Here is a 16,389-nt window from a genome sequence, read left to right as displayed (position 1 = left end):
TCAAAATAACTTCAGTAACAAGAAGACATTATATTTGGGTGCATAAGTGGGTAAATCTTCATCAGAATAAAGTGGACATACATTTTTTTCTTTGGGTACATTTTTTATAATTACTTACTTGAGTTGAATGTTGTATTTGCGACATTGTTTTGCGATTATGATATTTTGTCCTAGTAATCTATTATACCCGATACATTCATTTCATTATGGCTCCGTGTGTAATACAAAAGCATTTAGTCCCACATTTTACAACGTGTTTATTAGGTCGTATTCTTACTGGTCCGGTGGTTGTTTGTCCGGTACAAATCTTGCAATCGATTTTTAACTAACTTCCCGACTAGCTAGACATTTGAAACTTTTATAATATTTCAGAACACGATGTCAATGCATTTTTTTATATACTTTTCGCCATTTTAAAGTAGAATTAAATTCATTTTCAGTTAATTCTGTTTTGTATGAAAAGTTATTTCGGAAGAAATCCGTAATCCAATCCACTATTATTGGTTGCTAGGGTCCTAACAACTAAATTATTAATATATACGTGCGTTACTATGGAAATCAATACGAATGTCAAAATTCAGTATTATTTCTATCAAATACAATTTTTTTTGATCGTTTAAGCTAGTCAAGTCAAGTTTATATGATTCAACAGAAAATTTAAAAACGTTGTAACTATTTAAAAAGTTCTTTTAATCTTGTAATGAATAACCTGAATTATGATATAAAGGTGCTTACTATATGACAATGCATTATATTACAATTTAAGGAAAAATACATTTCTAACTAAGGGCCTCCCCATTACCTGATATTTAAAGACAAATGCCACAATGTGAGACGGTTAAATGAGTAAAGAAACAACCTCATCTAAAACGATGATGCATTGCCGACGGTGATCCATTAGTTTAGTAATGTTTAATTAAAATTACAAACAATCCATGGATTCAATGACCAAATATTTCTATCGACCACTATCCTCTTCGTGGTAATTTCTGGCAATTTTGAATCGTTGGAAATGTTTGAGAGGACCAGAATAAGTACAACACTACGAATTGTTTCAAAGACGCCCACATACATTAAGTAGGTACAGATTAATAGAAATTGGGTAACGCTAAAGAACATTTTCTAATTAGACAGTACGGCATCCAAATAAATTTAAATCTCAACGAATTCACATCGGCCTAATTACATATGTAAGAACCTCCAAGAAATAATACTGCGAAATGCACTGGGAAACATCACGCGTACATAACATTGATAGAGGTGTTGATTTAATAAAATGCATCAGAATCACCGGACGCTCCCAACGCTGGAAATAATTTATTATATTAACAAACTGATAATTTATATGGATTCTGAGATAAGTAATACTATGGCAAACAGGATGTTAAATTTGACGAACCTTCCTTGGTTCAGCAATCTTCATATAAAAAATCTCTATCTCTACAAAAATGTATTATCGTAAAATATAACCTAAAACCGGATATTTTATAATACCGAGGCATTACTCATGAGTTTCCATAATTATTGTAATAATTGAAATTACTAAACAAAGTAAAAATCTCCAATCTGACACGGTTGTACGTACAGTTAAAAAAATATATATTTGGTGTTGTATGGTTTACGAGGTGGGCGAGATGCACAATTATTTTTATCAATTTAAAAAAGGCTTAACCAGAATAAAATAAAATCAATAAGCATCTGTTTTCAATTAATAATACTGTAATAAAACATTTTTTTAACATATGATATTGTCATTCTAATCGGGGAAAAAACCGGTCCAATCTGTTATTAAATTGGGTTGATTACGTAGAGACCTAGGTACTACGTATGTGTTTTGTTTTATTTTATATTATACCATGGCTTACCACCTAGTATAGTCAGCTAATATCACCGAAGAACCAGAATATACTTAATAATCAAGTATGTACGTATGCATACCATGGCCCCCACATCTTGAAGCGGGGCCCCGCTAACTAAGGTATGCAGTGTGACAGTTCTAAATAGGCGATTTTTGTACTTGTGAATATATCCACTTGAATTATGAAGTTGTCGACTATTGAACACACAATGATCAAAAACTGCATCGCAAAACCACATATTTAAAATGTGAATATTCTTGAAAATTCTATTTTTAATTTTCGAGAAAATTTTGTAATATGTAAGTTTTTACGTCATGATGACGTATATAATATAATATATTATGTGATCGTCTAAACATTCTGAAGATACGTTTAGAGACCGAAACCACTATAAATATCAGTGGTGAAGGATGGAGGTAGGCTGTTAAGATCCGACATAAATGTTTGATAGTTTTTAAAATTCAATTAAACCTTGCCTAATCCACCAAGCCATAATAGATAATAGTCAAAAATTAATCGTTTATATATAAAATATCTAAAATTATGCCATTGAACCATACGTAATTTTAGATATTTTATAGATAGAAGAATATTTTTTATTGATTATAGTTTGGTTAGGCAGGGCTTAATGAATTTAAAAAAAATTAACCGACAACATCTGCAATATTATGTATTCTCAATTCAACGAACACAAATAAGTGTGCACTATTTTTGTTGGATCGCCCATAGCATACCTAAACTTGGTTTAGGCAGGGTTTAATTGAAATTTAAAAACTAACCAGCGCCATCTGCAAATTATATTCTTAATTCAATGAAATAAATTGGAGTATGGGATTAGTATAAGTTTAGTGTGCACTATGTACTTATGTCGAATCTTAACAGCCTACCTCCACCCCATGCCACTGGTGAAATATCAATAACTAGAATATATATAGTTAAGTTAAATTAAAACTATTTTGAAAACATTTTTAAGGAAATCTATTACGTAATAGTTAGTTCAATAATATAGGTAGACCCGATTCGTAACTGAACGTCCAACTATTAGCAATTTTGAATAAATTCACTGTTCAATGCTGCCAACAACACAGAAAAATATCTTTTCTAATGTTGGTAATCCAAATAAATAAAAAAAAATTGCCAATCATAATATTACCATACTGAGCACGTTTCCACAACTCGCTGCTGTCAGTCGCCGTTATACAAAAATTACGATAATTTCACCTGTAATGTTCACAAGGCTTTTCTACTCGGTTCTGACAACAATTGTTATGTTACAATCAGTAGATTACCCGACCAGTGGCGCAGACTTCTATGTACATGATTATTTAACGTTTACATTGAAAATATATTTTTAATTAAGTAGGTTCGGTCATTTAACAAAATACTTGAGTACCACATTAAAATTAGTTTACTCGTGTACATAAGTATTTGATTTTTTAATCTAAATCACCACGATAACTAGCGACATCTATATCTAATATAATATTTGATAATAGGTACTAATATATCTACATTATCTTTTGATTGTTTCTACAATCTGATCTGAAGGAAGAGGTTTCATAAAAGATTTTTATTAATGCGACAGGTATGTATATTCGCCACCTGCCGAATCTATTTGGATCCAAACCAGCGCTCGAAATGGAAAATTTACTAACCGGGGTGCTCAATAATTTCTCAATTATATGACCTACATATCTAGCGGAGGGTCAAATTATTTTTTCCATAGCGATAATTTTGGGGTTGTCATCAACCGGAATGGCGCTCCGGTCTTTTTCGAGCCCTGATCCAAACACGCATTGAACAAAATGTGAAGTAGCCAGACTCGAGATTCAAACATCATAAACGGATATTTTACCACTCATCCATGGGGTGCGGAATAAAAACCGAGATTATATGAAAATAAACGACACCATCTAGCGGAGTAAAACAGTATGAAATTACAAATTACAAGTTAAATATGAAATTACAGAAATTACAAGTTAAATATGAAAAATATGTCGATTGCTATGGGGTATAGAATAATTATTCTGAATTGACAATGATGATTTAGCACCATCTACGGTTTATAATTTGATAACTATTCAAATCAAAATGTTTCATAATATGCCACATTAATTTTGCAACTTCTAATAATTGTATGTTATCTAGGTACCACCTACGAGGTAATAATATTTGAACGACATCGAGATTTTGAAATCTCATAGATTTCGTTTAACGCGGACGTCAGTATCCATAAGTAAGACTGTTCATTTGTACACTATTATTTATACGGTTACCCATCGTTTACCTCCCCCCAAGAGGCGCTCTTTGACACTGGCAGTTACTGATAACGATAACAACATCACTCTCCACCGATTGCATGTTTTGCGTTTCTTTATTTTACAGACGATGAAAACGACCTACTCGACGTGGGCCGTATTTAAACAAGCTAAATAATCCAGCAGGGCAGGCGGAGACAGGCAGGCGCCGAATCAAAAAAGCGTACCTTCTATCTATAATTATATACTTTCGTCAAAACAGAATGATTAACTGCCGGTTTGTTTTTCGTAAACGTCAGATAAACACTACAAGAAAATTATGTACCTACCTACGCCATATTTTATAGAAAAACAGATGAAAATAGGTTTGGTCATTCGTAATTCAAATTTAGAATACAATACAATAATATATGCATATTATAGATTCTGGCTGTTCCTTTTAAAAACAAACGAACTAGTTAAATATAATTATTATAATCTTTCATTATTATTATCCTAAGAGATTTTGGAAAATACACCAACAGCTCATTTAAGCGACATTTTATTGTTATTTTTACATCTTCACTTCGAAATGTGCGCTACCGATTCATCTACCGTTTGAATTGACCACATTTCACAAATTTTCAATGATTTTACAGGTACGTGACGTTTATAACTGATATTTTCTCATATAGCGTATACAATTCGCCATACTTCTTTTAACATACAGCAGAATGACGTCTTTGTGGCTTAAGACCTTCTAATCCTTTATTTGACAAACGAATTCGATTATTTTTATTCAAATATCGTAATGTAGGCATTGGCGCACTTTTTTCCGGTGAAAAAACCATAATTTTGGTACAATTTAATACGTATAATATCTTTTGACAGCGGGGTACGCCACTGACGGCCATTTCATAGATAATGTGATATTCCAAATTTGATTTTTTTAAAATACTTTGTGGCTGTTCACCCACTATTTTTGTTATTGAATAATTACCTAGGCTACTAATTTCCATATTAAAAAAGTTGCCATTGCAAACAATGAAAGAAATTAATACGAATTGTTATAGTTATCAAAATGTGTGATATTGTATAATATCTACCTATTTTTTTCGTCCCTATCATCATCAATCTTGACCTATACACTGCTGGATGAAGGCCTCCTCAGCCTTATTCTACTCCTTACTTACACATGAATTGTTATATTTATCAAAATCAGTGATATAATATTATTATCTACCTATCTATATATAATGCCATTATTATCACGAGCCTCAATAAATCCACTGCTGGATGAAGGCCTCTCTACGTTGATTGTATTCTTGACAGTATTGAATTTCTAATGTTATTTATCTACATATTCATATCGTCATCATAATCATCATCATCATCATCAACTAGGATCAATCCACTACTGGATGAAGGGTTCCGCAACCTGATTCTACTACTATCGGTTTAACGAATTTGCGATATTATACCTATTTCTATCATTCTTATATCATCGACCTGAACCAATCCACTGCTGGATAATGGCCTCCCTAGCCCGGTTCTACTCCTTTCTGTCATATGAATTGCTGTATTTATCAAAATCGGTGATATTATATTTAAAAACATATTCATATCGTCATCATCATCATCAACCAGGATCCATCCACTGCTTCATAAAGACCTCCCTAGCCTGATTCTACTCCTTTTGTCATATGAATGTATGTATTTATCAAAATCTGTGATATTATAATATGTATCTACACATTCATATCGTCATCATCATCATAATCATCATCATCATTATCATATACCTGAACCAATCCACTGCTTAATAAAGACTCCCTTAGCCTAATTCTCCTCCTTTCTGTCATATGAATTTCTGTATTTATCAAAATCGGTGATATTATATTTATCTACATATTCATATCGTCATCATCATCATCATCATCGACCTGAACCAATCCACTGCTTAATAAAGACCTCCCTAGCCAGATTCTACTCCTTTCTGTCATATGAATTTCTGTATTTATCAAAATCGGTGATATTATATTTATTTAAATATTCATATCGTCATCATCATCATCAACCAGGATCCATCCACTGCTTAATAAAGACCTCCCTAGCTTGATTCTACTCCTTTTGTCATATGAATGTATGTATTTATCAAAATCTGTGATATTATAATATGTATCTACACATTCATATCGTCATCATCATCATCATCATTATCATATACCTGAACCAATCCACTGCTTAATAAAGACCCCCTTAGCCTAATTCTCCTCCTTTCTGTCATATGAATTTCTGTATTTATCAAAATCGGTGATATTATATTTATCTACATATTCATATCGTCGTCATCATCATCATCATCATCGACCTGAACCAATCCACTGCTTAATAAAGATCTCCCTAGCCAGATTCTACTCCTTTCTGTCATATGAATTTCTGCATTTATCAAAATCGGTGATATTATATTTATTTACATATTCATATCGTCATCATCATCATCATTGACCTGAACCAATCCACTACTTAAAGACCTCCTTAGCCTGATTCTACTCCTTTCTGTCATATGCATTGCTGTATTTATCAAAATCGGTGATATTATATTTATCTACATATTCATATGGTCATTATCATTATCATCATCATTGGCCTGAACCAATCCACTGCTTAATAAAGACCTCCCTAGCTAGATTCTACTCCTTTCTGTCATATGAATTTTACTTATTTATATCGTCGTCATCATCATCATCATCGACCTGAACCAATTCACTGCTTAATAAAGACCTCGCTAGCCTGATTCTACTCTTTTCTGTCATATGAATTTCTGTATTTATCAAAATCGGTGATATTATATTTATTTACATATTCATATCGTCATCTTCATCATCATCGACCTAAACCAATCCACTACTTAAAGACCTCCTTAGCCTGATTCTACTCCTTTCTGTGATATGGATTTCTGTATTTATCAAAATCGGTGATATTACATTTATCTACATATTCATATCGTCATCATCATCAACCAGGATCAATTCACTGCTGGATGAAGAGTTCCGCAACCTGATTCTACTACTATATTATACCTATTTCTATCGTCCTTATCATCATTGACCTGAACCCATCTATTGCTGGATAAAGGCCTCCCATGCCTGATTCTACTCCTTTCTGTCATTTGAATTGCTGTATTTATCAAAATCGGTGATAATATATTATATCTATTTATATTTCCATCATCATTATGAACCTGAATCAATCCACCGGTGGATGAAGGCCTCTCTAAGTTGTTTGAATTTCTGTCGGTCATATGAATTACTATATTTATCAAAATTGCTGATATTATATTTTCCCATTCATAATATCGTCATTATCATCATCAACCAAGATTAATCCACTGCTGGATGAAGGTTATCCCAACCTAATTCTACTCTTCTTGGTCATATAAACTGCAATATTTTTTTAAATTTGTGATTTTATATACCTACCCATTTATATCGTCATTATCGTCATCAACCTGTATCAATCCACTGCTGGATGAAGGCCTTTTTAAGCGTATTCCACATCTTTAGGTCTTATAAATTCCTATTCTTATCAGATATAATATGTATTACTTCATTATTTATCAACATTTGTCTCGATATGAATGTCCCGCACCGGGAAACTATATTGTTTAAGGTTAATTTTTAAAACAAAATATGATTTTTAAAATATTATTCTGTGGCTCCAAGCATTTATTTTTTATAGACAATGAAACAAAATAATGTTTAAATTTATTTTTTATGCTGCTAACCTTTTTCTATTATGTAAATGGGACCCGAAAGAGATTAATATTCGCGTTATATTGGATCGCTATTTATGATAATCACGATTGAGATGTATAACTATTTATCATATTTAAATGCACATACCTACACATATATTGTACTCGTATTAAAATTAAAATGACAGTGGTAGCAATCGGCGATTGCCAGCTGTTTTGCTAGGCTTAGCAGCCTGAAATGGTGTCAGATGATATTGAGAAGGCCAGACTCCAGAATAGACTACGCACATGACTCCAAATTTGTATTTGCAGTGACGACATGCATATCGTAAAACTGACAAATCAGATAAATTTTCAATTGTCTGACGTGAATGAAAATCCATCCCGAAGGGAAAACTATGGCGCCGTCTATACACACTTTACAATTATTATATTAAAATCCAACACCAAGTCACTATGATGAAAAGCTGTCTGCAAGACCTAGCGAGACAGACTGGCGAGAGCCAGCTGGCTCAGCTAGTCAACAATAAGTGTACGTAATACATGTTGATATAAACCAGACATGTTCAAGTATCATATTATATTGTAGTTTTATGACATTATAACATTTTATGTAGTAAAATGGCACATTATAATGGGCAAAAATGAGTTTATTTTGTAGCATGCATAATACACACGTCATATAAATGAGTGCTAAGACAACAATTTACTATTTATTCAATCCAAATGTATTTATTTACACTATGAGCAAAATTACATGAAAAACAGAGAAATAGAAGCAATATTAGTAAAATAGTAAATAAAAAAATATAAGTACATGGAAATGCGCCAAATCAGCTAAAAAGACCACATTTTAAGAATTATTAAACAACGTTCACCTATACTCATCTCACATGGGTGGAATATATCAACATCCACAGCGATTTGGTTGAATATAGTTAAGTATAACTAACTGGAACCTACTGGTAATAGGTATCCCGCTACCGTATAAATGTATTAATGTAGTAGATAGTATAGATAAATATTATGTTATTTAATGTTTTATAAAATAAAATTGCTAGTCTGTCAAACTTTTATGTATATCTATCAACATAAACTATAAAGTATAATTAACGATCACAACGAACATTATATTAATTAGTCGATATCAAACCTTTCAATGAAGTAGTTTACAAATTATTCTCTCAATTAAATAATTGTTCCACGAATACTTTGTTTGTCAGGAATGACATAAAATTGTTAAATACGAAATTCACATAGATAACTAAATTAACATTATTTATCTAAATATGTGTATATTTATTTATCTTCAAAATGTAATACAGTGTACAAGTTCATACAATAAAACAACCATAAAACACAGTTGTCTTTTAATCAATTATGAATCCACATATTAAAAATAAGTTTAGTAGTTGAACAACTATAATTGGCGACCCCTTAAATGAATAAACAACTACATATGCAATCCCGTTAATTGAAAATAAACAAGGAGGTTTGAAATGTTTTCGCTGGGCAGATGGAGACAGTAAAAAATCGGACAAAGGTCACTTTCAGTTTTAACTTACCTGCAGCTTAGCGATACACAACCTCGTTTGCGGCATACCGCCTAATACCAAGATGCCGATCAATAAAAGGCCCAGATTGCTTAATGAAAAGTCAGAAACTATTTACGCGGCAACTGTGCGAATTTAATTTTATACCGCGGCCCTCGTAGTCCAGTGGTTTACTAAAACCCCTGTGTGTTTACCTGATCGTTTCACTTTTATTATTACAGTACTGTTATTGGCATGCCACCCACAAGGAGGGGACTGACAGGGCTCTAGCCTGGGGGCCCGGGCTCTGGGGGGCTAGTGCTAGTGGGTCGATCTGATAAGTGAGATAAACACACATCACAAAATTGCCCTAATGGGAAAAAGTCTCCTGCGGCGCTATTTTACTAGAAAAGTGTTAAATTTTTTGAATGTCTAGTTGCATGATGCAATTATTGATTATTATGTGTCAATATTCGGCAACTCCATAATTCAAGTGGATTGTTTCAACAATGCAAAAAAATTGCTAAAAATACACCGAATACCATTAATTTAAACTGAAACAACATTAAGAAAATGATTCTATGTAGAGCGTCCTAGTGCCCTTAAATCTAGCGATGGGTAGGGGGCCCCGTCAAAGATCCTGGCCTGGGGGCCCGCTTCAAGGTGTGGGGGCCATGGTTATTGGTCTCCATTACCTGTTATAGTTTTAAAAATAATATTGGTAGATATATATGATATATATATTACATTTTAAAATATTTAAAAAATGTAAATAATAAATTACGAATCTAAATTCGGGCCTGCTGGTTTAATTTTATTATCGATTGTAACGAAGATTGTGTATTGTTTGAAAAAATCTAAGCAATGAATGCATTGAGAAAGAGTATTAACGACCTCAAAAGACAATGGTGTATACGAAAACGGCTTTTCTCCAAAATTATTGACCTGCTTATAGGCCAGTCGTAAGCAGCTGATGCTATTCCGGTGATAATATAATGTTTACAGTAAGTATGTATGTGAACTGTGCATTTCTTTTGACTTTTCCACAATTTAAATTTAACCACAAGGTTATTCTAACCAAACCTGTTGGATTAATGAACTAAATAAGTTCTTAGTTGTCAGTAGTCTGCGATATGAAGAGCAGGACCCCAGAGTAATGATATAGTATCCGATATAATTTGTCAAGTGGTGTGTAGTTAATGAGGGTTTATTTTGTTAATGTGTAATACATAACTTCATGAATACCAAAACTAACGGTGGTCAAAGTAAAATTTTGTACATATATGTGCGATATACGAGTAATGTTTGTATACATAAATACGGAAGCTAACGTGCGGGAAAACGAGGAAGCAATGTGTGAAATACAAACATCGCAGGTTTTCAAGACACCATTTTTCAATACAAAGATTTTATGAATAAAACAAAGTACCTACTTATGATTCTTTTCGAAGATAGATTTTCTGTGAATATTTGGTATTTATAATCAATCGCAAACAAAATATCAAAATCTTGCGTAGAAATAAAAGCGAGAATCATCTGTTTACCTACTAGGTACCTAATATTAAGTAATAATATAATAGTCAATAATTGATATAAAACTATTTCTTTTTATTCGCATTCAAAATCAGATTCCGAAAAACAGAAATTATTGCAATGTTCTAGGACTATTTTATATTTGGGAATAGTACTCATTTGTTTAATTGCGATTGTAATAGTTAGTAAAATTACAAAAACTCTATGCTTGCACTTGAAAGAGAAAAACACTAAGCATATTAATTATACTGGCAAGAAAATAATGGGGAAAAAAACAGTTTAGCCTCTTCTTATTGGGCGTTCTCTAATGGCTGATGATCGTGACCACCCTAATATGCAGTTATCTTCTAAGAGACCATGACTTTCCACTTCATTCGTTCTTCTGCTTGTTTTAGGGCTGAGTGTAGGCTTTAGTCATTCCAGCGCGTCGACGGTCTTTCTATACTTCGTCTTCCCTGGAGGCTACCCTAAGCCACCAGGCTCTCCTGGTTATCTGGTCCGCGCCGAACAATATGTCGAAAAAACTGAACAATTGTCGAGAGCCTTTTCTTTATCTGGAGTCTCTGGATGATTGATTGGTTTGCCCTGTGCTCTGTCCAAAAATACGAAGGCATCTGTTTCCTTGCTCTCATGGTCCATGACTCGACACTGTACAAAAATATCTATAACACTAATATTTGTACAAGTATCATTTCTGTGGAAATTCAATTTTCTGTCGATCATTCCATATAGTGGTAAAACGTGTTATCGCATTTTTCTCAATCTGTGAATGCCTTCTCATTTATGCTTCACATCCGCCTTTTCCACTAATGGTCGATCCCAGATATACAAACTCGTCCACTGTGTATATATTAAATTTAGTACTCACACAAAAATTAAGATTTAAGAAACTATAATAATTATTACATCGGTATTGCCTTAGTTAGTTCATTCCAACATGTTACAAAGAAAATATCTATCGCAATAGCACAACACGAAGTACCTAGTATCTACTAAAATAATATATTATGTAGAAGGAAAACATTTAATTATATCGAAGGACGTAAGTATAACTAGTTCATGGTAAAAACAACTTTATGATTGGTAATTCTGAGAACAAGCCCAGATAAACTCGAATTTTATTGGACACTTAAAAACTGACCAGAGAAACATTGAGATTCTTACACCTACAGAACAGTTATTTTTAAAATAATTACTTAAAATAATCATAATATTATGAAAGTACTATATAATATGTACATACTCCTAATATCTATATAAATTTTTAGTTGAGGAAACAATGACCTTTAATATTAAGCTGTTTCGTGTAAATTTATGTGGCCGTCAAAAAAAAGATAAGCTCTTCAGGTAAATATTTAAATGGCAATAATGCTTCAAATACACTCTATGACGAACGGTCATATATATGTCGAAAAACCCGTTTCTTATGTTGGCGTCCTGTGTCACAGGGTGTCACAGAGTGTAAATACGATGTCATAGCTGTCATACAATATGTATGTATAAATGTCGGAATGGCATAGATTTGATCATAGACACTAAAACGCTCTTAGCATATATGTGCCCGATCGTCATATAGTCTATTTGAACCCTAAAGTAAAAAAGTGACCAAAGACAAAGGAAATAACGTTGTTCTAATTAATTTATATGTGTGAAGCAAAGTCTCTATTACATAATAATATATAGACTACTCACACACGTATTCGAGGATTTATGAACACGTCTTATTAATATTATCACAAAATTTATATTAAAAACTTTCAGTGCCTACTAATTAGAAACTACTTTGAATAAATTATAATATTTTTTTTAGTTAGTAAGGATGTTGGTATTACACATGACGGGGTTGACTACATACTGATATCCTTTTCCCAAATGATTTCCTCGAAGAGGAGATAGGCTGATGATATAAACATTTTTGACACAATGACAGACAAGCAATGAACAGAAAATATAAACATATTATTATTATGGTGTGGGCAAACTTTCGTCGGTATGGAACACCGCCATCTTTAGATTAATAAAGCCTGAGCATAACTTTTTGCACAAGCAACGAGTGCTCCACTTATCAGCTGTCAAAATCAGATCCCAGATTACTTGACATATTGATTCGCCCTTTCTCGTTTCAAATTGAATTATAAAAAAATCTCAAATCAAATGTAATATTAACTATCAGTGTTATTTATAAATATTAAAACTATGAATTAGTCAAAAATCTCTTACGTGAAGCTTAGAAAACTTAATAAACTAAATTTTAATAATAAATATGACCATAAAATATAATATGTAAATAATACGGTGCGGTCCGATTCAACAAATTCACATTTTATTACATTTTTTACAATTGTAAGTTTATCTTTGACTAAAAATAAAAAAATATATTTTTTTAATGTTTTCAGATACATTTTTATTCACTAACACAGTTGATAATAGTTGTAAATTATCAAATTCGTATTTTTCCGCTAGGTGCCTCTGGTCGGTAAAGACATCGCCTTAATATAAAGTAATTGATTGATTATTTAATTTTATATTTCGTAAATCCGTCACTAGAGGCCTCGAGTAACACTTCACTCCACCTTAGTCATATAAAATTACTTACAAGTCTTTCGCAGCATGTTAAAAAAGTAAATATTATTAAATGAACATTTTTAATAAGTACTTGAGTAGGTACCTATATAAAGTATTGCAATATAAAAGAGCTACAGTAAAACCGACAGTATTTTATCAAAATAAGTTACTGTAAAAATCTGTCTCAAAGTAGATAATATATATACTTAAATGTAATAGTTTTGTCTCCCTCACCTGAAGAAATGAGTGCTAGATGCTCCTCGGCTAATTTGTCCATTTCACACCAATTCTCACCAATGTGAAGTACTGTGAAAAAAATAACAATGCAATGATGAACTCAGATTGCGAGACACAACAATAGACACGGATTGAGAAGGGGCTTTAATTAGACCAGAAATACAAGATTTTTTACTTTTTAATCTGTTTTAACGTTGTTTAGCGTATATTCAAACCATTGTCATGATATCTGTAAATAGTAAGTAGGTATACTAACTGGATAGGTAGGTAGTTTACTAGTTTATCTAAATTAAGTATTGACAGGCAGCGGTATTATTTATATACCTATTCAATTAAAATGTGGGAGTTTTTAGCCAATATGCCACGAAGTAATAAAAACAGAAAAACAGTAAGTAGATATACCTATTATTATGCGTGAAAGAAAAAAAAACAGAAATCAATAGGCAATTTAGGAACAAAAAAAAAACAAATCAAGTAGTTACGAGGGTGGGTCAATAAGTCCTTAGAAAAGCGGACAGGTGGCGCGACTAGTACTGTAAGCGGTTTGTTTTCATGCAGCGGCACTACCGATTCAGTATGCTGCGAAGTTTCAATCAGATTGGTCGGGTTGTTGTGTGTTTCTCGTACATTTAAAAAAAAAATTTGCTTGTGGAAAATGGAAAAATGGAAAATGGAGAAAATTGAGTTTAGAGCTGTTATTAAACATTTTAATATAAAAGGTTAACAGCAAAGGAAATAAAAAATGAGTTGGATTTAGTTCACGGCATATCTGCTCCTTCACTTGCAACTATTTATAACTGGTTAAATGAATTTAAACGTGGTCGTACATCAACAAAGGATGAACCACGCTCAGGACGTCCTGTAGAGGTGACTACACCAGAAATGATCAATAAAATCCACGATATGGTGTTAAGTGACCGAAGATTAAAGTTGAGTGAGATAATTGAGGTTACAGGGATCTCAAAAGGTAGCGTCATTTCTATTTTACATGACAAATTGGGCATGAAAAATATTTCTGCAAGATGGGTGCCGCGTTTGCTCACAGTCGACAATAAACGCAATAGGGTGGTGGCCTCTAAAGCCCTGTTGTCGCTCATGCAACGCAATCCGGATAAATTTTTTCATCGCTTTGTGACTGTAGATGAAACATGGATACACCACTATACTCCCGAGACGAAAGAACAGTCAAAGCAGTGGATTGCGAAGGCAAACCATGTCCAAAGAAGGCGAAAACCGTAAAATCAGCTGGTAAGGTTATGGCTACTGTATTTTGGGATGCACGTGAAATTATTTTTGTTGACTATTTGGAAAAAGGAAAAACAATAACAGGGGATTATTATGCATCTTTATTGGACCAGCTAAAAAACAAAATTGAAGAAAAACGGCCTCATTTAAACAGGAAAAAAATCCTCTTTCATCAGGACAATACCCGTGTTCACACATGTTTACGATCAATGGCTAAAATTGAAGAATTGAAGTTCGAATTGGTCGACCACCCACCGTATTCGCCAGATTTAGCCCCCAGTGACTTTTTCCTTTTCCCAAACTTAAAAAAATGGCTAAGTGGACAACGTTTTTTTTCAAATGAAGAAGTCATCGATCGGACAAATGCTTATTTTGAGGACCTTCCGAAAACTTATTTTTCTGACGGTTTAAAAAAAATTGAGAAACGTCTAACCAAGTGTATTGAGCTCCAAGGAGATTATGTTGAGAAATAAAAAAAAAATACAAAAATAAAAACTGTTTTAATGCTTTTTTCTAAGGAATTATTGACCCACCCTCGTAATATTAAAAACATGACCTAGTAATTAAGTAAGTATATACGTAATTAATTTAAAAAATGCAATGGTGCTATCAACCACATGATTGACAACATCATGCAACAACATGTCAATTCTATGGTGGGACATCTCGAAGACTGCAGAATAAAATTGCGTGACGGTAAGAACCATGAAAATTAATACCTTTTGGTACTAAGTGGAAGGATTATAAATAAACCCATAAAGTAGAAAGAAATAATTAAGTAATTTAGGCGTTCGATTAGACTGGCATCGTATTCAGGGTATAGCCAGAAGAAAACCTGTGGGAAAAATTATTTGGCTGTCCTTAGCAAAGATAGGAAGGGCATATTATGTTGATTATAATGGAACCTGTTTGAGAATTGTGTGCAGATAATGTTTGGATATGTCACCTCTCAAGCTATACTTGTGCCATTGGCTCTGGGGAAGGGCATCAGTTACTACCAAGACATGTAATGAATGATATCATCACAAATGGCTTAAAACCAGATACTTATCCACACGAAGCGTTGAAAAAATAATAGAGCTGTGAGGCTGCATAAATTCCTAGTATACTTAATCATTTCTTACAAGGTTTTGATGATGACCTTACTCCTGCCAGGAGAATGAGTTTAACAAGATGAGTAGATATTTCAGATGGAAGGGACTAAAACCAAAATAAGTAAGTAACTTTAGAAAGCAACTACTTAATAAAAGTACTTTAGTTTATGCAATCGCTTCATTAAAAAGTAAAATATTTACTTATCATTACAGAACAAAAATTGGAAGTAGAATGTACACTATGTAATGCTTAGACGGTGGGAATATTTTGGTTTTGATACCACGTCACAGTAACAATGTGGATAAATAAACAAGAAAATGTAAGTAAGT

The 16,389-nt window shown here is 32.7% G+C and overlaps 1 protein-coding gene across 1 annotated transcript in view; it reads right to left on the bottom strand.

Moving 5' to 3' along the window:
* cyst (rho guanine nucleotide exchange factor 18 cysts) overlaps positions 1-16,389 on the bottom strand; it is a 180,452-nt gene that overhangs the window by 162,305 nt on the left and 1,758 nt on the right. The window contains exon 2 of the mRNA XM_085942729.1: positions 13,718-13,789. Coding sequence (XP_085798855.1) covers positions 13,718-13,789 — 72 coding nt within the window. The remainder of the gene's footprint in view (positions 1-13,717; positions 13,790-16,389) is intronic.

This window comes from Rhyacophila brunnea, unplaced genomic scaffold, assembly GCF_057557595.1.
Source record: "Rhyacophila brunnea isolate RB1 unplaced genomic scaffold, BYU_Rbru_1.0 scaffold_15, whole genome shotgun sequence".
NCBI lineage: Eukaryota > Metazoa > Arthropoda > Insecta > Trichoptera > Rhyacophilidae > Rhyacophila > Rhyacophila brunnea.
This window is presented reverse-complemented; position numbering and strand designations above follow the sequence as displayed.